The 21,811-nt window shown below is 34.3% G+C and overlaps 6 protein-coding genes across 6 annotated transcripts; 2 read left to right on the top strand and 4 right to left on the bottom strand.

The window, feature by feature from the left end:
• Nucleotides 1-2,570: 2,570 nt before the first annotated feature.
• LOC108913143 (MOB kinase activator-like 1) lies at nucleotides 2,571-4,225 on the bottom strand. The gene is made up of 5 exons (XM_018718627.1): nucleotides 4,077-4,225; nucleotides 3,822-3,988; nucleotides 3,536-3,763; nucleotides 3,285-3,448; nucleotides 2,571-3,229 (listed from the first exon to the last, which is right to left on the bottom strand). The coding sequence occupies exons 1-5, from the start codon at nucleotides 4,088-4,090 to the stop codon at nucleotides 3,149-3,151; spliced, it is 654 nt and encodes a 217-aa protein (XP_018574143.1). The 5' UTR covers nucleotides 4,091-4,225; the 3' UTR covers nucleotides 2,571-3,148.
• Nucleotides 4,226-6,478: 2,253 nt separating this feature from the next.
• On the top strand, nucleotides 6,479-7,219 carry LOC108913157 (iron-sulfur cluster assembly 1 homolog, mitochondrial). Its single transcript, XM_018718644.1, has 4 exons — nucleotides 6,479-6,618; nucleotides 6,705-6,758; nucleotides 6,810-6,885; nucleotides 6,939-7,219. Exons 1-4 carry the CDS (start codon nucleotides 6,538-6,540, stop codon nucleotides 7,115-7,117), a joined length of 390 nt encoding a protein of 129 aa, XP_018574160.1. The 5' UTR covers nucleotides 6,479-6,537; the 3' UTR covers nucleotides 7,118-7,219.
• Nucleotides 7,217-14,748, bottom strand: LOC108913155. Its single transcript, XM_018718642.2, has 6 exons — nucleotides 14,455-14,748; nucleotides 12,878-14,403; nucleotides 8,123-8,177; nucleotides 7,886-8,070; nucleotides 7,598-7,827; nucleotides 7,217-7,530 (listed from the first exon to the last, which is right to left on the bottom strand). The coding sequence occupies exons 1-6, from the start codon at nucleotides 14,509-14,511 to the stop codon at nucleotides 7,418-7,420; spliced, it is 2,166 nt and encodes a 721-aa protein (XP_018574158.1). The 5' UTR covers nucleotides 14,512-14,748; the 3' UTR covers nucleotides 7,217-7,417.
• Nucleotides 14,749-14,826: 78 nt separating this feature from the next.
• Nucleotides 14,827-16,334, bottom strand: LOC108913156 (intraflagellar transport protein 46 homolog). The gene is made up of 6 exons (XM_018718643.1): nucleotides 16,242-16,334; nucleotides 16,054-16,191; nucleotides 15,734-15,999; nucleotides 15,404-15,665; nucleotides 15,232-15,344; nucleotides 14,827-15,173 (listed from the first exon to the last, which is right to left on the bottom strand). The coding sequence occupies exons 1-6, from the start codon at nucleotides 16,266-16,268 to the stop codon at nucleotides 14,870-14,872; spliced, it is 1,110 nt and encodes a 369-aa protein (XP_018574159.1). The 5' UTR covers nucleotides 16,269-16,334; the 3' UTR covers nucleotides 14,827-14,869.
• A 1,489-nt stretch (nucleotides 16,335-17,823) lies between these two features.
• Nucleotides 17,824-18,997, top strand: LOC108913149 (protein TEX261). Its single transcript, XM_018718633.2, has 5 exons — nucleotides 17,824-18,156; nucleotides 18,211-18,290; nucleotides 18,343-18,564; nucleotides 18,621-18,723; nucleotides 18,777-18,997. The coding sequence occupies exons 1-5, from the start codon at nucleotides 18,087-18,089 to the stop codon at nucleotides 18,890-18,892; spliced, it is 591 nt and encodes a 196-aa protein (XP_018574149.1). The 5' UTR covers nucleotides 17,824-18,086; the 3' UTR covers nucleotides 18,893-18,997.
• A 277-nt stretch (nucleotides 18,998-19,274) lies between these two features.
• Nucleotides 19,275-21,660, bottom strand: LOC108913144 (zinc finger CCCH-type with G patch domain-containing protein). The gene is made up of 6 exons (XM_018718628.1): nucleotides 21,525-21,660; nucleotides 21,300-21,473; nucleotides 21,064-21,249; nucleotides 20,552-21,013; nucleotides 20,369-20,489; nucleotides 19,275-19,854 (listed from the first exon to the last, which is right to left on the bottom strand). The coding sequence occupies exons 1-6, from the start codon at nucleotides 21,573-21,575 to the stop codon at nucleotides 19,382-19,384; spliced, it is 1,467 nt and encodes a 488-aa protein (XP_018574144.1). The 5' UTR covers nucleotides 21,576-21,660; the 3' UTR covers nucleotides 19,275-19,381.
• Nucleotides 21,661-21,811: the final 151 nt, after the last annotated feature.

Below are 21,811 nucleotides of genomic sequence, written 5' to 3'. Positions count from 1 at the left end.
TATTAGATCTATGGTTGTACTGATGTGAACTAATAAATTCGAATCCATGCTGCTAAGGAATGATCTGTTTGTTTGATGATATTTGGGGTTGTAAGTAATTTAATGTTGTACGGGCATGTAGTCCACAGAGAAGTTATTTTGGTTAGTTGTAGATCACACAGCAATATGTAAACAATATCACTAAAACCAATTTTTTTCGGTAATATAATTTTAAACATACATTTTACATCAACACACCTCTAAAAATGGGCTCAAATTTCTAAGTTGTTTTTTATTTATGTCTCTTATTATAAAGCGAAGGATACATTTTTTTTGATATTTCAATTTGCAGCATAGGAATCATAGAATGCAAGAGAGAATAAGTTTTTTCCTCAAAAATAGTAGTAGGGGTAGTAAACTAGCAAATATCTACTTGAAAGTGGGCATATCCAAAGGGCATAATATGTACAATCATGGTTTCAGAAATACCAAGAATACATGGTTAAACCGAGGAATTTAGTGCAAAACACCCAACGGCCAAAAGCAAATAGTGGCCTAAAGTGATCCAATCTGACAGAACTATACAGAACGAATGTCCAGTAATAATGTAACTTTTGAAACTTACAGCATGCAGCAGGAATCAGGGGGGAGAGCGTGGTTTCCCTGGCTACGCCCAAGACTGTAGTCCCATTTTTTTTAACAATTTGTTTTTTAATTCATGTCATTATTCCTGTTATTAATTAGAGATAACAAATAAGCAAAAAAAATCAGAGACAAGAAAAAAATTGTTAAATACAGTAGAGTTTAGTAGTAGTTGGTATGACGTTATGACTAAATCCTATTGCATATTACCAGCTTCTCATTTTATTATAAGTATTCAACGTTAGGTATGCAACGTTTAAGTTTAAATGGAAGCTACCATCGACCTTTAAAAACACAGGTTTGTTTTCTCAAATTCCACCCTAAAAACAATTTTAATTCAATCTATTTTCGTAATTTTTTTGCCCCGCCATTGGACAGCCTACGATATGCATTGTCAAATATTTTTTGATTCGTAGGTATACATCTTTTTCCATAATATTGCACAGAAATTTAATAATGTAGACACACAAATACACGGTAACGTCACTAAACGCTTAAATAAATTGCTATAAGGTTATACTTTTACACTACACAAGACACTTATCGAAATAATCAATTTAAATTTTGCAATAAACTTAAACTTAATAAATTCCTCATATTACAAACATATTGTAAACCAATAAACAAAAAACGGAAATAAATGCAATAAAATAATGCCTGTCATATTAACTATTTTCATTTTGGCAAATTAACATTGGTCGTTTGGTTTTTGCCCACCTAGTGGATTGATATTACATAGTGCACATCAACCAGAATCATCTGAGAGGTCGTTGACATTGAAATATATAAACTAAACAGTACTTTAGAAGTTTAAATTCATAGCCAACTTTAGAATTTTTGATGATTTTAAATAATAGCTACAATACGTACGTATTACTTAATCGTGTTTTTGTTGAAAACAACTGTTTTTTGAAAACTACGAGAATAAGAAATATTTTAGAATTAAATTCCCCTTAAAATAAAGTAATAATTTCTTTAAGTCCACCAACGGGTTAAAAAATTATGTCACATTTTAATTGAGCTTCATTCCTTATCAACCCATTAAAATACTTCAATTGAACTCTAGTTACCGTTGATTAATGCTCTTGGTACACTCACCGTGTACCAAATTTGATTTTTCTAAGTTTCAAGTACATATAACTAACCCTGCATGTCCCTACTCTGTGCTGTTCTTATGCGAAACACCCTGTGTAGTAAATTTTTATTAAAAACCTGGATTTTTAAAAAATATTTAAAATCTATCAGATTAGTAAGTATTTTTATACATTTTGCATACCCACATATCAATTAGTTAATATCAAAATTTTTTTTGTTTGGCATCACCCACTTAGACAAAAGATTTGATGAATTTAGAATGTGTCGCAATTCTACAAAATTATTTTCTGTTAGAGTTTCCCTCTTTGCAACTTACAATTAGTTTTGTACAGTTAGTTTAAAATGGTAACAACAGACAACACAGACATACAACCGAGTTCGCAAACAAATGATAACACGACTGCTTGATTTAAAAGGAAAAATTTATTTCAGATTCGTAATAAAATTATCACAGTAAATAAATAAATAAAAGCCAAGAAAGTAAAATAAAGTGTGTCGAACTTGTCAGTATGAGAAATTTTTTTTATATTTACGTTGAGTTAATAGTGTGGTTAATGAATAATCAAAACTGCTTTTTATAATCTACAAAAATTTATTAATATATATACAAATTAGTGTCATACAACGCTATTTCTTAATCAACTTATAAAGTAACAACAAATCAAATAAATTATTATGAGAAAATTATAATAAGGACTGCTAATTTACAATGTATAGTTGTGTATAATGAGTCAAAAAATATGTTTTTTTATGGTGTATGAAAATACATGTCGAACTACATATGCCTATTAAAAAAATGCGATGAAGCAAGCATGACCCACCTACTCTAAATATCAAATTTGCGGTAGTTTACATTTCTTTGCATTTCGTATAACAGAATGCACATTAAGTACACTTTAATATGTAGTTTCGTGTAAGTTTATTTTCTTTATGGCAAGCCAAAGAAATGCAAATACAACTTTGAATACACGTGTTTGTAGAGTCAAAAATATAAACATTGCACATGATGCAAAAGATAGATGCACAACAGACTTAACTTAAAGTGTGCATATTTTTTGCGTATACATATAAACTAAAAAAATGAACCCTGTTATGATTACTTATCGGAAAGACTCAAATAGTCAACGTAAGATCCCTTCATTAAATTTGTGGTACTGCGGAAACGTGTTTATAAACCTAGTAATATAAATAACTAATTCTCGTGCTATGATTTCCTAATTTTACATTACATTCGAAACAATAAAATTAATTCGCTATCTTAACCTCGCAAAATATATTTTTAAAATTACATAAATTCAATCAAGACTTTTGCACTCATTCCTTACACGTAACAAAATAACTATTACTAAATAGTGTTACGTACCACAGAAAAAAATAAAGCAAATAGGGAGGCAAATTAAATGCAGTGTATAAGAACTCCTGGCAAATATATTCATCGCGCCTCCTTGGCTGTTAATTTATCAATTAATTCTTGCAAAGGAGCCAGTTCTCTTCTCTCTATTAAGTTGAATTCCTAGAAATACGTTGTGAATAAACAAATAAAAAGTTTATAACAACCGAAAACTAACCTGAACAAAGAATATGAAATGTTTGAAAGACGTATTCAGATGTGCTTCTTCTCCTAGTTGCACCACCTCACCAAAGTGTTGATGATAAATGTGGGCATAAACTCTAAACAATCTTTTCAAGATTGTCTTTGCGATAGACTGGAAATTTTTTGGAAAAGGTACTCCTAAAAATTTTAAAATACTAAAATCTCTGAACTAGAGTAGAACAACATGCATTACATTCAAAAATTGATTTAGAATCATAAATGTACCTATTTTTGAAGGAAATAAAGTCTCATCGTCCAACTGATCCTGCACCCAGGTCATCAGATAATCAATATATTTGGGAGCTGAACATTTAATAGGCTTTTTCACCGTATGACCATCTGCCCAATGGTACTCATATTTCGGGCCTGCTGACATTATAGGACAACTATCTTCTGTGCAGAACTCGGTTATTGTTCCATACAACATATTGATTTGATTGAAAAAGTCCACAGCTTAAAAAAAACAAGCATTAAATGGTTACATAGTTAATTATCACCTGAAAGGACCTACTATTCACAGCAACCCATTCATTTAAGTCTTCTCCTTCGGGGAGCATCACAGCTAATCGTAAGTTTCCTGATCCCAAAGTTGCAGCTGCATGTTTCATCAACTCATATTGGTGTGTTCCTTCTGGTATGTTCTTTTTCGGTTTAAAAGTTTTAGAGGAACGGCTTCCACTAGAGGAGATACATCAATATAAATACCAAAATAAGTCGAGTTAAAAATAGAATACCAAGTAATAGAAAGCGATGTAATCGTACTTACAACAGGAAGCTCATCTTAAATGATTAATAAAAGGAAGTAGTTGGATGCACGAGCTCTAACTTTGTTAATATTGTTCTTCACGAAAACAATGAACTTTATCAGTGACCTTAACAAAATTCAGAATACAGATGTTTTTAGTCACCCATAAAAAAAAACCCAACTGCATGGCAGCCAACATAACAAAATATACAATACTATACGATACGATTTTTCACATTGATCTTGTAAGCAACGTTTCCCACAGATTGGTAAAAGGTTTAAATAGTTCTTTCATGTAACATATTGTGTGAGCTTTATTTTTGTAAGAACAACCAAAAATTGGAAATAGTGAACTTAAGACAGTACAAAAATTGATCTGTGTTTATGTTAAACAATAGTAAAATTGAAATTTGATATATTCACTCCCATGTATGAATATCACACATCACACTCGTGTGCATTGGATCACATAACACTTTATGTGCGTTTGATCGCACAACATTAAGAATGCTCTCCCTGAGGGCCTTTCGATAGCAACGAGCAAATAGCAACTTAAAGTTACTTTGAACTGATGTTAATCGCTATAATAGGTACTATTTTTGCTAAAACGAAAGCGCCCCTGGCCTGTAGTAGAAGTAGAGAACTATCGATAATTATCGATAGCTGTCACTATAGAATATAATCGATAGTATTTGATTATGGAAATAAATATGGGACAGTTATTTTATTTGCTCAAAATTTTACAATCAATAGAACTGTCTGACAAAATATATGAACCTGAACGGCTTTATAAGAGCTAATAATATACAACTAATCTCTTAAGTATGAAATTCTCTACGAATAGTTCACGGATTATAGACATGGAAAAGTTTTTACTATGACAAAACGAAAGAAAATTTTTGTCATTCATGTTATCCCCTTTGGGGAGATGCTAAAATTATTTGTTAAAAAAAATTAAAAATATTTTTTGTGTATCAATTTTTGACGTCGATATTTTTTATTCTTGAGTTAAGAACTCGCCATTATTCCATGGCTAGAAATTGGCCTCAATGATTTGGGATCGAGAGGGATTATCCCTCTTTATCCTGCCTCATCTCGTGTAGGCCTGGACAGCCTTCGTAGGTGGGCCCCATCCGTCGTCTACCCCGACCGCAAATGCGGCCGGTGTAGGCGCTTTGTGGGACCTCCTTTTGTCCTGGCTGGGCCCCGCCGGCTAGGGCCCTTTCTTCTGGCGCTCTTCTTGAGTTAAGAACTGTGATTTGTGATGACTACTAACTCGTGACTAACTACGACAATAAGGGTTTTTTGGCGAGAAAACCGCTAACCCGGTTAACTATAGTTTGTTGAGGTTTGACGTTTTGGCGAGAAATGTAGTTAACCCGGTTTGGCAGAGTTTGCCTTACCATCAAACCGGACTTGTGGGTTGGTTTGGATATTAAGTTAATATTTCTATCTTTGTTTATTTATTTTCTGTTTCGTACCATCGTACCTAGTCACTACTTCGTTTTTTTAGAGGTTTGGAGAGGTACATGTAAATTTGATAATGGATTCACTTTGCAAAAAATACAAAGTAATATTTAAAATTGATAATAAAAAAATAGTAATCGAGGATCCAAATAACTTTAATCGTAGATATGCATTTTCTATATTGTACTGTATAGATTTTTATTAACTTCCTTTTAGATGATACATTTACGTGGGAATAGATATTCGTGAAAAGGTAAACCCATTTTGATTTAATAACCATCTATACATTAACGTTATTTCATGGATGTGCATTTCAGATTAGGAATAACAATTATAGTATATAAGAAATAATCAAACAACTTGAGCTACGAGCACTATCATAGATTATAGGTTACGATTTTATTATTGATTAGATATCCAAACCAAAAGAATTTTTGCGAGTTCTGTCAAATGTTAACTCAAATTCTTGACACAATTAAATTCGAGCTATCCGGGTTTGATGTGGTTTGGCTCGCCAAAAAACCCTTAATAATGTAACTTCAAACATTTTCTGGGGTTTCAAAACCCTAAGAATTAAGAAGATGCATCAGGGGAATAGTGTAGCAACACCTTAGCCCTTTTCTTTTACTCATGATTTCGGAATCATAACGTGTTACGATCCGATGGAAACCAATCAGATCGCTAGATTTCAGATCATAACGCGTTATGATTCCGAAATCATGAATAAAAGAAAACAGCTCTTATGCGACAGACATTGCAAATCGATCAGAGCGCTTTAACTTGGATCCACATGCATATGTGATCATAGAATTAACAACAAATAATATCAGTTCAGATTAACTCCGAGTTGCTACTAGCTACTATTTTTTTCCAATCGAAAGGCACTGAGCTGCCGGTGGTTCAAAACATAGAAAATATAGTACTATATTTTCTATGGTTCAAAATTACAGCTGACAGTAGTGACAGCTAATAATAATTGTTTACTTTAACAAAAATCAAATAATTTATTTAAATTATGGCCGCAAAATCCGTAGCGACAGCCACAGTCAGGGCTGTAAAAAGAAAATTATTGCCTACCAGAGCAGCTTTAGTTCTGGTAAGGTTTATTTTCCAAATGAATTTAATTATATAAATACCCATAACCTCCAAATTATTGCAAATTACAGAAAGTATTTTTTCTAGACCCCTTCAGCAGTAAATCAAATAAAAAGTATACTGAAAGATAAAAATGAATATGTAAGTAAAGGTTTAATTTACTGAAGAGATACTATGTGTCAAAATTTGCAGATAGGTTTAAAAATTGGAGTACGTCAAAGAGGTTGCAACGGATTGTCATATACTTTGGATTACGCAGCAAAGAAAGGTAAGTTAAATACTTAAACACTTCCTTTTAAAATGCCCTTCATTGTTTAACAGAATCGATGGATGAAGAAGTGGTGCAAGATGGAGTTAAAATTTTTATTGATAAAAAAGCGCAACTCACACTACTTGGAACTGAAATGGATTATGTGGAAAATAAACTCAGCTCAGAGTTCGTTTTTAATAACCCCAATATCAAAGGGACTTGTGGATGTGGTGAATCATTTAGTGTTTGAATTATAGAAATCTCGTAGATTTTTTTTGTAAATAGATTATTTATTTTCCTTAAAAGATATTAGTAGAGCACTTTAACTTAGAGAATAAAGCTGTTATAACAGGCTGTAAATTTATTTAAACTAGAATATGTTAAGACATAAAAAAGTTCATTATTTTATTAATTGATTAATAAAAAATGGATTAGTGTTTACCTGTAACGAAAAGGCTTTATTGTCAACAATAAAGGTAAAAACTAATTAATTAACATTGAAGTACTTAACTTACATTATATTAGTGTTCTATTGCATTTATTTGTATTTTCATAATAATTTTGGCTGCATTTTTAAAGCAGTAATGTCAAGTATCTTTGGCCCTTCTGGTTTTTGTGGATTTGAGGTTTTAGGGACTTGTACCGTATCCTTTGATTTCATGTCTGAAAATAAAAATAGGTGATGAAATCAATGATTAATATTTCTTAAATTTTATGGTATTTAACATACCTTTGTTATTAGAAATTAGATTGTATTTCCTCATATATTCAACACTAGCAAAGGAAAATTCAGGCTTATTAGGAATAAAGATTGGTTTCGTAGTTTTATTAAAGGGCACGGATTGAGCCTGTTTGTAGGTAATTTTCGCCAAATGTTCATCTGGTAAATATTTCAAGAGGAGTTGTTTCACGGCGAAACTTATCTCTGTTGGAGTGTACTCCTTTCCCTCGGTACTAGAACTAAAAAAATTCATTCTTTGATTCAAGAGTCAGTTTCGACAGCAAAATAACTATTTACCTTACTTCCTCACATAATTCCTCAATCGGGCCAATAGTAACCCCAATATTTTTCAAATGTTTCAAAGTTGCCGCCCTTACCCTATTCATTGTCTGATTTTTTAATTTGTCCATACAATTTTGGCCTTCTCTGTAGTCTTGCTTTGCGTGAACCTGAGCTTTTCTCAAAATATCGTTCACTTGACCCTATATAATGGACCAAAATAAGAAATCTTGAGAAATATTAAATAAAACTTACCATTAAATTCCTGTAAAAAGTAGCTCCGATTTCCGAAGCCGAAACTTCATCGTCACTAAAATGATTAGAATTATCAATATTTTGGAGATCTACAGGTAAAAATTACTTGAAGGTATCAAATGTACTATTGAAATAATAAGACGGTAGAAATTTGTAAGTAGGAATAATGAGTATCTGTTACTATTTTTTTAAAGCAATGTGTTTGTGAATTTCAATGTCAATGCCATCCAATATTGACCTAGTTTAGAAGAACTATATAATATCAATCCACCTAATGTGATATGACAACGGCACTAGGTGGACAAACAACAAAAGGTCAATGTTAATTTGATGAAACAACAATAGCCGAATGTCCTTTATTTATTTTATTGCATTTATTTTTCAGTTTATCAATTTACAATGTGTTTGTAAGATGTTAGCTAATTTCGTGACTTTCTGTCTGAAGTATATAATTTTATAAAGTTGTTAGAGTTTAGTGCCGATACAGAGTGTTTGCATATAATGTTTCCTAATTAGATATGTGCTCGCGGCTTGCACACATAGTTTGAAGTTATACTAGGTCTATCCAGCGGCAGAATATGAAAACTAAAAAAAAATGTCCCCATTCAAAGTTACACCCTGTATACTTGAATCAACACGGTATCATTTGTTATTCAGAACAGAAACTACATACATCTATGAATAAAAAATTCTGGATATGTTATGTACATTGTTACAAATTGTAGGTAACTGACAAATTATGATAGTTGACAGCCTTATTTTATATATTTTTTTGTTCGTGCTATTTATCAGAATGTAGGTCGATAGATTTCTACATACAGGGTGATTCATTAACAATGGGAAAATCGAAAACTGAAGATACTACACGTGAAATGGTGACCATTGGCGCAAACATGCCTTATCCGAAAGTTGATAGTTTCGGAAATACAGGGTGTTGAAAGTTAAAATTTTAAATTGTTTTTTTGCGATTATTCTGAAAATATGTATGTAGGTTAGGACGAATAAGATGAGTGTTGTAATTTCAGCATTGCTCGTAGAGGGCGCCACTTACGACCAATTTTACCGAAAATTTAGTTAAAACTTTTTCCCCTGTATGTCTAACATGAAACTTGATTCAAAGCCTGAAAGATCAATCATTTTTCCATTAATTGTGTATTCTTGTTTCATTTCGGTATCTCGATCCGTTTTCGAGAAAAATCGAATTAACGAACACCATGTTCTGATAATACGAGAAATTAAAAGCGAAAGAAACCAAGTGTTTCTTCATGTTATTACAACAATTAACAATTTGATTTGTATTCTTTGCCACAACTCTTCACACGAACCAATAGATTCTTCCAAATAGGAAAATGAAGAGGATTTAAGACCGAACTTCTGGGTAGCCAAGTAAAAATGCTTCCACGGCTCGAAGAAGTTCCACTTTATTTAAGAAGAGACGTGGTTTATGCACGACGGAGCTCCACCGCATTTTTCTTGGCCAGTGCGTGCATATTTAGATGCAGTTTTTCTAAATCGCTGGATTGGCCATGTAATCATTTTTGCTTGGCCATCCAGAAGTCCGTACTTCAATCCTCTTGATTTTTCTATTTGGTCTCAAATGAAAGATATAGTTTACAAAGAATCTATTGGCTCGTGTGAAGAGTTGTGGCAAAGAATACAAATCGCTGCCAACGAAGTCAGACACAATCCTAATATGTTGTTTCAAACTCGAAGATCTCTCAGAAAACGTGTAAAGTGTATCAGTGTCAACGGTGGATTCTTCTGTAATGAACCAGTATTATTTTCCGTTTTGTGCAAGGCCGTTGGCCAGTTATTTATTTAATTAGTTTAATTGGGTGAGAGCAATTAACCGCGAGTCGAGCCAAAACCGTCTGCTGCCCCACTCTGTCGAGGGCCGCGCGCATAATCCCACCACGACTCTTGCCTAGTCAAGGGGGGATTGAAGCAATAAAACCAACAATCCTGGACTAAAATCCTCAGTTCGCTGCCAGAACTCGAAAAATTCCAGTTCCAACCCGAGGACCACCCCGAGGACCTGAACACCGATCAGAGACCGCCACCCGACCTAAGGAGTTCGCTGGCAGAACTCGAAAAGCTCCAGTTCCAACCAGAGGACCTGAAAACTGACCAGAGACCGCCACCCGACCCAAGGAGTTAGCCGCCAGAAGCAACCGTCCGGAATAAGTAAGCAAATTGTATTTTCCTGTTTTCACTTGTCCTGCTATGGTACAAGTCTGGCCGTTTTGAACTTTGGCAAGACAGTACGACCACGGCGTTGTCGGCGAAGGTTTGGCTGGGTATCCCACCGCCCTCGTTCGCCAAACGTTGTTAGTCACGTCAACCGAACTGCTGGTTTGGCTGGGTCTCCCACCGCCAGTGGAAGACGTTGAGTGCAGGTCTGTACGGCAGCAGCGTTATCGGCGACGGTTTGGCTGGGTATCCCACCGCCCTCGTTCGACAAACATTGTGAGCCCTTTTACTGACACTGCTGGTTTGGCTGGGTCACCCACCGCCAGTAGAAGACGTGAAGGTGTCGAAGTGTACAGCAGCAGCGTTGTCGGCGAAGGTTTGGCTGGCCACCCACCACCCAAGCTTGATAAACGCTGTAAGGCACAATAACCGAAACTGCTGGTTTGGCTGGGCCACCCACCGCCAGTAGAAGACGTTGTGTGTCGGCTATGCAGCGACGGATAGACCCTCGAAATTTGGCTGGGCATCCCACCGCTCCTGGGAGAAAGCTGTTGGCCGCCCCGCATTTAAACTCGCACTTCGCCCAGACTTTGCCTCCTGTTCACCAACATAATTCATTTTCCTGACTACCGTTTGTTTATTTATACCTGTTGTAAACCGCTTTGCTTGGCTTTTTCTCCTGGCTGGTCGCATTTTCGCTTAATTTCCGTCGCTTTGCTAGAAACTGCCGCCGATATTTATTTGTAGAATTAGAGTAACCCGTAACTATTTTTCTGTTTCAGAACCATTGAGGACAATTTATTTATTGATTATTTATTGCTCTAATTTATTAACCTTATTTATTTTTCCCTTTCTAGCACCGACCGAAATTTAAAACCGAATATTATTCTGGCATACCGTTTCTTAAAGTATTAGACAGTTTATTATATAAACCAAACGCCCAAGACTCCGTTTTTCTACCGTACCGATTTTGTGTCCTGATCTTTGACTATGTGCTAATTTTGTATTTATTTACAGCACCGAAAAACCGCATCGCCATTTTAAATCCGTCGTAATAATAATTGCTCTAACCCATTTTATTTCATTTACACTGCTTGTTAATTAATTGTATATTCCTGGTTTTAGTTAGTGATAATAATTGTAATTAGAATCTATTTTACTTTTGTTTGTTTGTTTCCATAGGCCTTATTAATAGACAATAAATCTAATAAATATAATTCCAGTTTGTATTCATTCTTAACGCCGACAAGTTTGATAAAATTCCGATCAGTAAAAAAGAGTCTTCTTATCTTTTTGTGACCTACACTGATAAGACCGTTTATTTTAAAAGTAAAATAACACTACACTCAGAGAACTACGTTGATTAAAATTAAGAGAAATAACAGACCCCTGGAATTAAACTTTCTTCACTGCAGCTATCCCGAGTACTTACTCTAAACCGAGGGTGGGTTTCACGTGGAGTTTCCCCCATGTAAAAGATTGGGAAACTGGCGCCCGAGACAAAACCGAACAAAAAGATTTAATCCGGAGTACGTTCCTGTGACGTCACTCACCACCACCGGCTACCAACCACCGCTGCTGATAAACTAGTAGTCAAGGGTCGTCATAAAATTAAGCATCCAAATAGGGACGTCAGTGACGTCAATAAATCTAGTAAATTAGAATTCACAATTGTGAATTAAGATTCCGTTTAGAGTTGGTAGTATACCGGGGGCAGCCACAAGTAACGTCTGAACCGAACTGTCACACCGCAAAATCAAAACCAAGTAAATAAAAGTATGTTACAAAAATTTGGCGACAGAGCAAAGAGACGTTACACTTCAAACAATTACTTTAAATCATAATTACGTATTTTATTTGTTTTATTGTTAATTGTTGTAATAACACCAAGAAACACATGGTTTGTTTCGCTTTTAATTTCTCATGTTATCAAAACGTAGTGTTCGTTAAATCAATTTTTCTCGAAAACGGATCGAGATCCCGAAATGAAAAAAGAGTACATAATTAATGGAAAAATGATAGCTTTTTCAGGTTTTGAGTCAAGTTTCATGTTAAATATACAGGGTAAAAAGTTATTAACTAAATTTTCAGTAAAATTGGTCGTAAGTGGCGCCCTCTATGAGCAATGCTGAAATTACAACATGCATCTTATTCGCCGCCTAAAAAAACATAGTTTCACAAATTTTCAAGTTCCTAACCTACATATTTTCAGAATAATCGCAGAAAAACGATTTAAAATTTTAACTTTCAACACCCTGTATTTCCAAAACTATTAACTTTCGGATAAGGCATGTTTACGCCAATCGTCACCATTTCATGTGTAGTGTCTTCAGCTTTCGACTTTCCCATTGTTGATGAATCACCCTGTATATTCAAATCCTGTAATTATTTTTTACATCATTCACTTGAAGGCAACAAGTAAAAAATAAAACTAGACATTTTTGAATAACTATGTTCCATTTCAGATTTTACTATTACTGTATTCCCCTTTTACATTTATGCTTAATAAAATCTTAATACAGCCCTAACTTACACGGATTAGAATAGACACAAAAACATACTCACTCAGAACTGTCGTAGTCATTCATATTAATATTTATGCTCGGTTCCGGACTTGGACAAATTTCCCTGACCTTAACAGGCTCTTGCAGATGTAGAGAGGTGTCCACAATAGTTTTATCGTACTTGTCGATGGTATTATCTCGGACTTCGCTCTCTGATTCGGTAATTTCCTGAATCTTTGGCTCCTGATTAATAAAGTTCTGCTTGTTGTGCTGTGGCCTAATGGCCACCTCGAAACTGGTCATGAGATCTATGGAAAACTTTGACAAAGCACGTTGTTTTCTAGGAGTGCTATTAGCATCTCGAGCAGGACTTCTAAAAATTTCATTTTGAGTGCTTGTAATGCATTTTTCTCCTAAATACTTTTCTTGGCATGGTCGTGAGGCTGCTTCAATTTGCTTAGGGTGATGCTGTTCATTCCTATTTAACAACATAGCGACCTGTCTCTGTAAAATTAGGAGCTGTTCGTTCTGCTGAGCTATAATTTTTAACAGATCTCTGTTGGTGGGCTCGGAATCATTTTTTGGCACCTCTAGCTGTGTTATATCCGTCTTATGATTATCTGAAGATCTGTAAGCACTAATTTGAGTGACCCTATCACATTTTGGAGAATTTCTCACGTAATCTTGAAAGCCTTGTTGCTTAAAATCGGAATATCGATTGTTATCATAAAATCGTAACGGTGATTGTGGTTTTTCCAAACGGTTTCTCAACTCACTACCATTATTGCACTTCAAATTTTCACTTATACTTACATTGGAGGACTTAGCACAATCTATTTTAGAAAATTTCGTCATATTCAATCCAGTTACACAATTTTCAGAATTTTTGTTGACAAAACCGTTTTCTGTGTTAAATAATTTCCTTTTGTAATTAAAAATATCTGTTATAGAATCATTTAAATTTTCTTTATTTTCTTTAACGATTTTGTTCTGGGTTTCCAGAAAATCTCTGTAAGATTTCGGCAACATATTTTCTTTATTTTCAATATTATTTTCCCCACCACTTTTTTTTAAATCTGTCTCGCAAGAATCAATCTGTTTTATATGATCTTCACTTTCTGTGACATTTCCATTTTTTTTATCAGATTTTACTGGCAAATCGATCAAACTTAAATCTAAGTTTCTGTTAGGAACATTGGCCAAATATATTTGTTCGAATGTTGTTCCATTATTCCGCTGGACATTTGTAGGAATTTTATTAACAATTACCGGTAATTTTGGACAATTCTCCGTTACATTTTTCCTTGCGTTAAATGGTTCATACGTTAAGGATGGCCTTTGTTGTAGTACAGGGCTCTCAAATCGTACCTGCTTCTTTAACAACTGAGAAGTATTCTGACAGTTTAGGTTCTGATTCTGACCTGAAGTGGATAACTTTATCATATTTTCTCTGTTCACCGTTGAAATGTAAGCAGTTTCAGTCCTATTTTGTTGCGTTTTCCATGCACTGTACGATGAATATTTATTTGCAGCAGCTTTTGATGAACAAACGATGGAAACCTCGGGTACAACAGGAGTTGGTACAAACTAAAATGGAATCATTTTTCATATCAAGTTCAAGAAATGATAGTACATTACCTTTTCAACCTGTGTAGGCATTGGTGCCCGTCTAGGAGCATCATAAAACGAATCCATTACATTACATTGGCATTCAATTTATAATTGAAAGTTTGATTCCTCCTGTTACAATTTTGTTTGACTTTGACATTTATTTGAATGTTTTACATTTCTAATTCTAACCGTCAAATGCATAGAACATAAAAATAGTGAACGAGTGAACAAACTACAGACCACTAATGATAGAATGTGTAACACTGCGTTCAAAGTTTCTACACTAAAGTTACTCGAAAATTATTTAAGAACACAAAAAGTTTACATTTCTGTAGTTAAATTACACCGCCGTTAAAGGAATAGTATTTAATTGCAAACTGGCTAACTGAATCATTAAAGTAATAGTGCAAAATAGTGCTTTATTTCTAAAAATCTTCAGACATTATTCTAAAACTAACTGATCTGCCTCTTTCTTTGGTAGTTGTTTGCTTTGCTTTTGATTGTTGATGGCAGTAGTTGAGGATTGATACAATTGTGTTTGTTTAATAGCGGCATATAAGCAAAATAATAAATGTATTGATTGAATTTTGTTTTTCGCTGTGGGTATTTGAAATATATTGCACACTGTAGTTACATATTCCGAGAGACTAGTATCTTCTCCCAGTTGTGGAAATCCATTTTCTTTTAACTTTGTTTCCATTTCTTCTGGCCATTCCTGCATTAAATCGTCTAAATCTGGCATTGGCCTAAAAAAAATTGTTTACATTATTTATTGTGTACATTTTGGATAATTGCTATACTTACTCAGAGTACCGCACAACAGGAGACGATTTACTTTTATGTAAATCTGAGATATCTTTGATCCATTTTTCTATAATTCTTGCATTTTTTTCTATATTTTCAACTTTCTTGACGACCTAAAATTTGAAATAATTATGAGCGTTTTCAAATAATTTTTTTTTTTTCAAATTGGTACCACAGCAGCATCATCCTTTCTCATCAAATTTACTGATGTGGCTCTCAGTTGCAAATGCAACAAAGCGGGGTCACTTTGATTAGAAGCGGGTTCGTCCAATACAGTCAATCCTAACTGAAGGCTGTCTTTAAATGGTTCTCCAGTCAAAGTGGTTTCTGGTGGAACAACTTTTAAAAACGCATCAATATCTCCTACGGCAGGTAAAAATTCCGGGATGAAAGGTTTAAATTTGTAGTCCAAATTTAGCTGCTGCGGAATATACCTAAAGAATTAAAAAAATTTATATAGCTGAGTATTAAGAATACCATGGTTGTAAAGAATTGTACTTACTTCAAAATATATTGAAAGAGTTCTCTAGTTTCCTCATCAATATCTAAATTATCATACATCTTAGGATCATATTCTCCAGGGATGATCGTCTTTCCTTTTTCTTCATTATCACTATCTTCACTATCACTGGAGATAATGCTTTTTTTATCACCTGCAGGTTTCCTCCTTAACACTGTCTGCCTACCCGAAAAACTAGCACTTGAAATGCTCGAAATTAATTCCCGATTTGGTGCTTGTGGTAAACTTCTCTCGTTTTGTTTTGCAAACTAAACAATTCAAATATATTAGCAACAATACTCAAGTGACTTATGTAATAGTACCTCCGACAGAATAGCATTTGTGTGCTTGGGGCTATTGCTATTTTCTTCAGATTCCGACTCAGATAGACTAACTTTGTATGACATATTTTTGTCAGAATTATCTTTTGCATCATCCTCAGTTGCGAAAACGTCGTTATCCTATAAAAAAGGTTTAAATATGCAGTTAAAGAAACGAGATATATATTTACTTCAACGATGGAAAACGACTTCTGCATTTTTTAATAGCTCCAATTCTGAAATTTGTATTTTACCGTCACTTAGCAACGCAACATGTTGGTGCACTGTGGTAAACTACCTATAAATATACAGTAGGTACCAACTGATTAGCCGGTAAAAGGTGGAAATAAATGAGACAGCATGTACTGAGATACTGTCTGTCTCTCTCGCACACAGCCACACTTTTCACAATGGCATGTTGTGATGGCATGCTACCTCCAGTAGTATATGCTCGAAGCTCGATACCAACTTTTTGACCCTGGGTGACCACCCCTACGACATCCCCCCCTGCCCGCTAACCTCTTCTGTTTCAGAGACCACCAGGATCAAGAAACGAAGACAACGACACACACACACACACACACATACACACCCTCCATACTCTCCTTACCTCTCCCCTCCCGCGCTAGCCTAAGGGCCACCTTAGCGCATCCCAGGCTGCATAGCCGCATTACTCTACCCAACTCACTCTACCCAACCATAAACATGACACCACCCCCGGGGTTTACACAGACGAGCCGGCGAAGCAAGAAGAGCGCCAGAAGAAAGGGCCCTAGCCGGCGGGGCCCAGCTAGGACAAAAGGAGGTCCCACAAAGCGCCTACACCGGCCGCATTTGCGGTCGGGGTAGACGACTGATGGGGCCCACCTACGAAGGCTGTCCAGGCCTACACGAGATGAGGCAGGATAAAGAGGGATAATCCCCCTCGATCCCAAATCATTGAGGCCAATTTCTAGCCATGGAATAATGGCGCGCGATAAGCATAAATTATTTATGAACTTAAACTACAAATATAAATATCCATTAATCTGATTCACAGTCCAAAAATATATTTTGCGTAAAAAAAATATAATAGGTATTAGTTTCAATAGTTTTTCATGTAACAAAATCCAAGGTCGTTTATATATTTATAATGTATAATATATGTATTTATTTTTTCTATTTGTTTTATTTCTTGGTAGAAAAAATCATTTATCATCAAAAAATTTCAAAACGTGGATTTTAAAATATACAAGATTTCTTTCCCCTATAGTAGGCGAACGCGTCGAACGAGGCGCTGCTGTAATGTGAGCTGGCGAGAAGTAGAGTTACGATCTACAATCTGAGAATGAAGTGAATAGCACGAAATATGCACTATGTAGAGGGTAATCTCTGGTGCTGAGTTTGTTTAACAGTTACAGCGCTCCCAGTGGGTACACCATTAACTGTTTTTTTTTTTTAATTAACATTGTGCTCTTCGTATTACTGATATGATATTTTTAGAATTAATATGGTTATGTTAAATTAATATTATCAATAACATAAATACAGACTACAAATTATTAAATAATGATAACAGAATAAGATTTACAGGTCTCAGAAACTAACAGTTAAATTCATAATAGAGAAGTTACTAAGTTACGATAAGTTTAATCTGGGAAGTATAGACTACAACCTAAAAAAATATTAAACAGCGCCATACAATGGATGGACTTGTCCCTATACTAATTCTATATTATATGATGTACTATTCCAGTTACATTTCTATGTAGTTTATGCCATGCCTGTACCACAGCATAATCCTGTACTTTGTGAAGAAAAGTAAACAGATGTAAACAGAAACAGACTAAACATCATTATCAATTATTTTTATATTGAACACAGTTTTGAAGGATCGAACATATAAAGTTAATATCAGTTCATCTAGAATAAGCAACGTCAACAACTAGGAAAACACTTACAAATAAAAGAATCTTTAATAAAGTATATGATGAATTATCAATAATTTATAACCTTAACAAATGGATTAAAAAAGTGAAAGAGAAAATTATAAAATAATGTTATTTTTAACATTAATCAGTTATGCAGCTGTTCTAATACAAATTGTATTTATAACAATAGCAATAGGTAAGAAAATGATTTTTATTTATAATTTAAGAAATTACTTTTGTATTACTTTAGCTGCCGGATTATATTATTTAGCAGAATTAGTAGAAGAATATACTAGTGCAGCGAAGAAAGTCATATGGTGGATGAACACAGTAAGGAGTTCCTACATGATTTATTTTTGTCTAATAATGTTTATGTTTTTAGACAACATTGGCGTTATATGTATTCTTATGGATATTTGAAAATTTCCCAATATCAATGATAGTATTTGGAATACTAGCTCACTTAGTCCACTACATAATACTAAAAAATTTCCCATATGTGTCGTTTTCGTCACTTGGCTTTTTGGCAGCTGTAGTGTTAATAATTATTAATCATTATCTCGCATTCAGTTATTTTGCTGCAGTATATCACCCCTTCTTTGAGGTAACTAACATTTGTACTTTTCCTATAGGTAGATTGCATTGCCTTTTTAATTTTAGGTTATAGCATACTTTACCTTATATTTGTGGTTAGTCCCGTTTGCTCTCTTCGTATCTTTATCTGCAAACGATAATGTTTTACCTACAACTGCAGAGAGGATTGGTATAGTTGTTCCACATTTTATTTATTTAATTGCTAATCCATTTGTTTTTCAGATGGCGACGTAGTGTCAAATTATTTCTCTAAAAGAAATAAGAAATATGGACTGTTATCATTCTTTAACTACGCTAAAGAAACCCTATTACCTGTAAGAACAAAAAAGGGATTTTAATGTTATTTAATTCTCATCGAGAAATGTTTTGGTAAAACATTTTGTACCAAGGGATATTAAACTCGTTTTATGTAGTTTCAATATTTTAAAAAATAAAATGCGACTTAAAAAAGTGAACGAGATAGTTTCCTTTAGATGCAAAAAAAATTGAACTGTTCTTAAGTTCTTAATACATATTTTTCTACGATTTTTTGAATTAGTTCAATTAAATCGGTAATTTTGCTATTAAGCAAAAAATTAGATAAATCACTAAACATCTATTGGCACAGTGATGGAGTGGGATAACTGCTATTTCTGCATTGGCTTATTTGTTTTATAAGCTACGCTACCACAATTCGATAGTACTGTGTCATACTAAAATTGATAATTGCAAACAAATATAAATTTTCAGTTTCTTTTTATTTAAATATTAGTTACATAAGACCGTAATCACGAAATTTAATATGTACATACAAATGCTCAATATTATGAGTATAAACACTTTGCAATCTAAAACACAGTCATCTTTTTCTTGTTACTCCGCAAACTCTGCTCGTTCCTGATCATTAAAGCCTGGGTTTGATACATTTTCAATTGGTCCTGTCTGTACACCAGCTTATCCTTCAGTTTCAAGTGTATGTTTGAGGTAACGTCTGTATGCCTCGCTAACGAATCCTTGAGCCTCTCTAAATCCCGTTCCACTTTCCTAATGTTGTCCGCGATCTGTAAACTTTTTATATTAAGGCTCCTCGAACATTCCTTTTTAATCTTTTGCCTCTCTTCGATTTTCTCTGTCGTGTCTTGACTATTTCCGTCTCCTAGGGTTTTATTTATGAAATTGAAAACGTCTACTTCTTTCGACTGCCTTTCGTACGCTTTTTTACACTGCATTTCTTGCTTTCTTTGCAACCGCTTTAGTTTTCTTTCCACGCTGAATAAATCTTTGTCATTGCCCGCCTGTTCGCGAAGTTTCATACAATGATCTAAAAAATTGTAGCCTTGAATTTAAGTGATATTGCGAATTTATATTTTGAGAACATTTAAATGATTTACAAAGAACACGAGAGGAAGCTTGTTAGGAAGTCAGGGGATTATAAGCAAGGAATTTTTGTCACCCGGAATCAAGAACAAATTAACCGGAAATTTCTACTTTTGTGGCTCAAGACCTGGTAGTCAGATCTCAAGTTTCAAATTTCCAGAGAAATACCAAAAAATTGTAGACTCCCTATTGTACAACATACGCTACAGGACCTTGATTAATAATATCTCTATCCCTCGTTCTAATTGCAAATATTAGTCCAGACCTGTGCGGGAGAGGGGGTGACATATTATTATTCATTAGGCCACATGTGTGCCTAGGAATGGCTTTTAGTATGGGCATGGTATTTGCATTGCCCTTAGTATCAGTAAAGAGCAATTACTATTATGAAAAATCTCGGAAAAGATGTGCGATAAAAACAAAATTAAAAATCCAGTCGATAAGAATATGTTATTTACCTAACGATTTTCCTTGAGGCAGAATCATGGCTGTGACGGGTTCAATCCTACCCTCAGATTTTTTTCCCAGTCCTGTCCCCACAATATAACCCATTTTTTGCATCAGTTTTGATCCCATACCCTAAAACAGACGTTCAAATCAGATATGGAAAATTTTCAGTTTTAAATGTCAAATGTCCTTACTTTTGTATACCTTTCCCAATCTCCCAAAACCTGAGCAGACGGAGTGATCATAAGACTCATATTAATAATGTCTTCATCTTCGTTTGCTTCATATTTATTGGAATTGTCATCGTCGCTACTCACATCTTCATTAGATTCGTTATCACCATTTAAAGGGAATATATGCTCTAAAATAACTTCCTCTTCCTTTCTATTAGATTCAAACTTAACTAAACACCTCTCCTCATAAATTTTCTTGACGATAGCTCTGTACCACAAATTATTTTTCTGTTTAGCGAGTATATAACTGCCTCGAGATAGGAGATCGAATTTGGGTTCAATATATTCTTGTAAACTAGAATAAGTAACTAGCTCTCCGTGAGAAAACCGACATTTGTCTTCTGTAAATTTGCAGTCAGATTCGTAGTAATAAGGACAAGGTAACATTTCTTGGTGAGTGGGATTTATAAACAGAACTCGGACCTAAAAATTTTTTTTGGTTACGATATCCACATATAAACATAAGCACTTACCATCATTTCATCATCAACACTTTCCGGTTCTACTGAACAAATCATTGCATTGTGGTACGCAATGTTGCCCCACTGATGTTTATGAGGAGCCCTACATTTTTTGCCTTCGATGTCGTTCAGTTCTAGCTTTTTCAATGCAGGTTCTTCGTCCCGTTTAACTACTGCTCCTTCTTTTTCCATTTCAGCCTAAAAAATGTTTTCAAAAATTTTGCAGCATGTTTTTTCTAATTATTTACCATGAAAAGGGCAAACTCGTCTGATAAAGGGTCATTATTATTCGATGGATTATTTGAGGCATTTGGTTCATCGGTAAGCAACAAAAGTTCCTGGATACTCTCCTTAAGAATGATTAATTCTTCCTTTTCTGGTCCCTCTGGGCACGTAAGTAGAGCTTCATTTACTTTCAGAAGCTATTAAAGGGAATTTTAGAAATTAAAGAAAAACGTGATTATTAAACTTACTTGCTGTTTGTATAAGGAAGTTTCATCTGAATTCATTATTACTGCATACATAAAAATATGTATGTGTATTATTTATTTACTTTATGGTATTTACATCAGCAAACTTTTCTTGGCACTTTTTGACAGTTACGTTCATCGTTCATCACAGGTTAAGAGCAAGAGTAATATGCTGCCTGCAAATTAGAATGTTTCGGTAAATGTACATCGAACGCATCCAATCTTCATTTTTTTTACCTTTTGTCATGAAGGCCTCATATACTTTATTCATGTGGAAGGCCTTTAAACAA

This window comes from Anoplophora glabripennis, unplaced genomic scaffold (genome assembly GCF_000390285.2).
Source record: "Anoplophora glabripennis isolate ALB-LARVAE unplaced genomic scaffold, Agla_2.0 scaffold478, whole genome shotgun sequence".
NCBI lineage: Eukaryota > Metazoa > Arthropoda > Insecta > Coleoptera > Cerambycidae > Anoplophora > Anoplophora glabripennis.
This window is presented reverse-complemented; position numbering and strand designations above follow the sequence as displayed.

What these genes read in the sequence shown, in the direction of transcription:
- LOC108913143 (XM_018718627.1), bottom strand. An exon ending in TGAATGGGTTGCTGTGAATA is followed by an intron (nt 3,764 to 3,821) that starts GTAGGTCCTTTC and finishes GTTTTTTTTAAG; the next exon opens with CTGTGGACTTTTTCAATCAA. An exon ending in ATTTCATATTCTTTGTTCAG is followed by an intron (nt 3,230 to 3,284) that starts GTTAGTTTTCGG and finishes ACGTATTTCTAG; the next exon opens with GAATTCAACTTAATAGAGAG.
- LOC108913157 (XM_018718644.1), top strand. Translation starts at nt 6,538, where the DNA reads ATGGCCGCAAAATCCGTAGCGACAGCCACAGTCAGGGCTGTAAAAAGA. An exon ending in CCAGAGCAGCTTTAGTTCTG is followed by an intron (nt 6,619 to 6,704) that starts GTAAGGTTTATT and finishes TATTTTTTCTAG; the next exon opens with ACCCCTTCAGCAGTAAATCA. An exon ending in GGATTACGCAGCAAAGAAAG is followed by an intron (nt 6,886 to 6,938) that starts GTAAGTTAAATA and finishes ATTGTTTAACAG; the next exon opens with AATCGATGGATGAAGAAGTG.
- LOC108913155 (XM_018718642.2), bottom strand. Translation starts at nt 14,511, where the DNA reads ATGGATTCGTTTTATGATGCTCCTAGACGGGCACCAATGCCTACACAG. An exon ending in TGCCTACACAGGTTGAAAAG is followed by an intron (nt 14,404 to 14,454) that starts GTAATGTACTAT and finishes ATTCCATTTTAG; the next exon opens with TTTGTACCAACTCCTGTTGT. An exon ending in AATGACTACGACAGTTCTGA is followed by an intron (nt 8,178 to 12,877) that starts GTGAGTATGTTT and finishes TAATCATTTTAG; the next exon opens with TGACGATGAAGTTTCGGCTT.
- LOC108913156 (XM_018718643.1), bottom strand. Translation starts at nt 16,268, where the DNA reads ATGCAGAAGTCGTTTTCCATCGTTGAA. An exon ending in CAAATGCTATTCTGTCGGAG is followed by an intron (nt 16,000 to 16,053) that starts GTACTATTACAT and finishes TGAATTGTTTAG; the next exon opens with TTTGCAAAACAAAACGAGAG. An exon ending in GAAAGGATGATGCTGCTGTG is followed by an intron (nt 15,345 to 15,403) that starts GTACCAATTTGA and finishes TTCAAATTTTAG; the next exon opens with GTCGTCAAGAAAGTTGAAAA.
- LOC108913149 (XM_018718633.2), top strand. Translation starts at nt 18,087, where the DNA reads ATGTTATTTTTAACATTAATCAGTTATGCAGCTGTTCTAATACAAATT. An exon ending in TCATATGGTGGATGAACACA is followed by an intron (nt 18,291 to 18,342) that starts GTAAGGAGTTCC and finishes TTATGTTTTTAG; the next exon opens with ACAACATTGGCGTTATATGT. An exon ending in TATATCACCCCTTCTTTGAG is followed by an intron (nt 18,565 to 18,620) that starts GTAACTAACATT and finishes TTTTAATTTTAG; the next exon opens with GTTATAGCATACTTTACCTT.
- LOC108913144 (XM_018718628.1), bottom strand. Translation starts at nt 21,575, where the DNA reads ATGTATGCAGTAATAATGAATTCAGATGAAACTTCCTTATACAAACAG. An exon ending in CTTCCTTATACAAACAGCAA is followed by an intron (nt 21,474 to 21,524) that starts GTAAGTTTAATA and finishes TCCCTTTAATAG; the next exon opens with CTTCTGAAAGTAAATGAAGC. An exon ending in GCCTCAAGGAAAATCGTTAG is followed by an intron (nt 19,855 to 20,368) that starts GTAAATAACATA and finishes ACAATTTTTTAG; the next exon opens with ATCATTGTATGAAACTTCGC.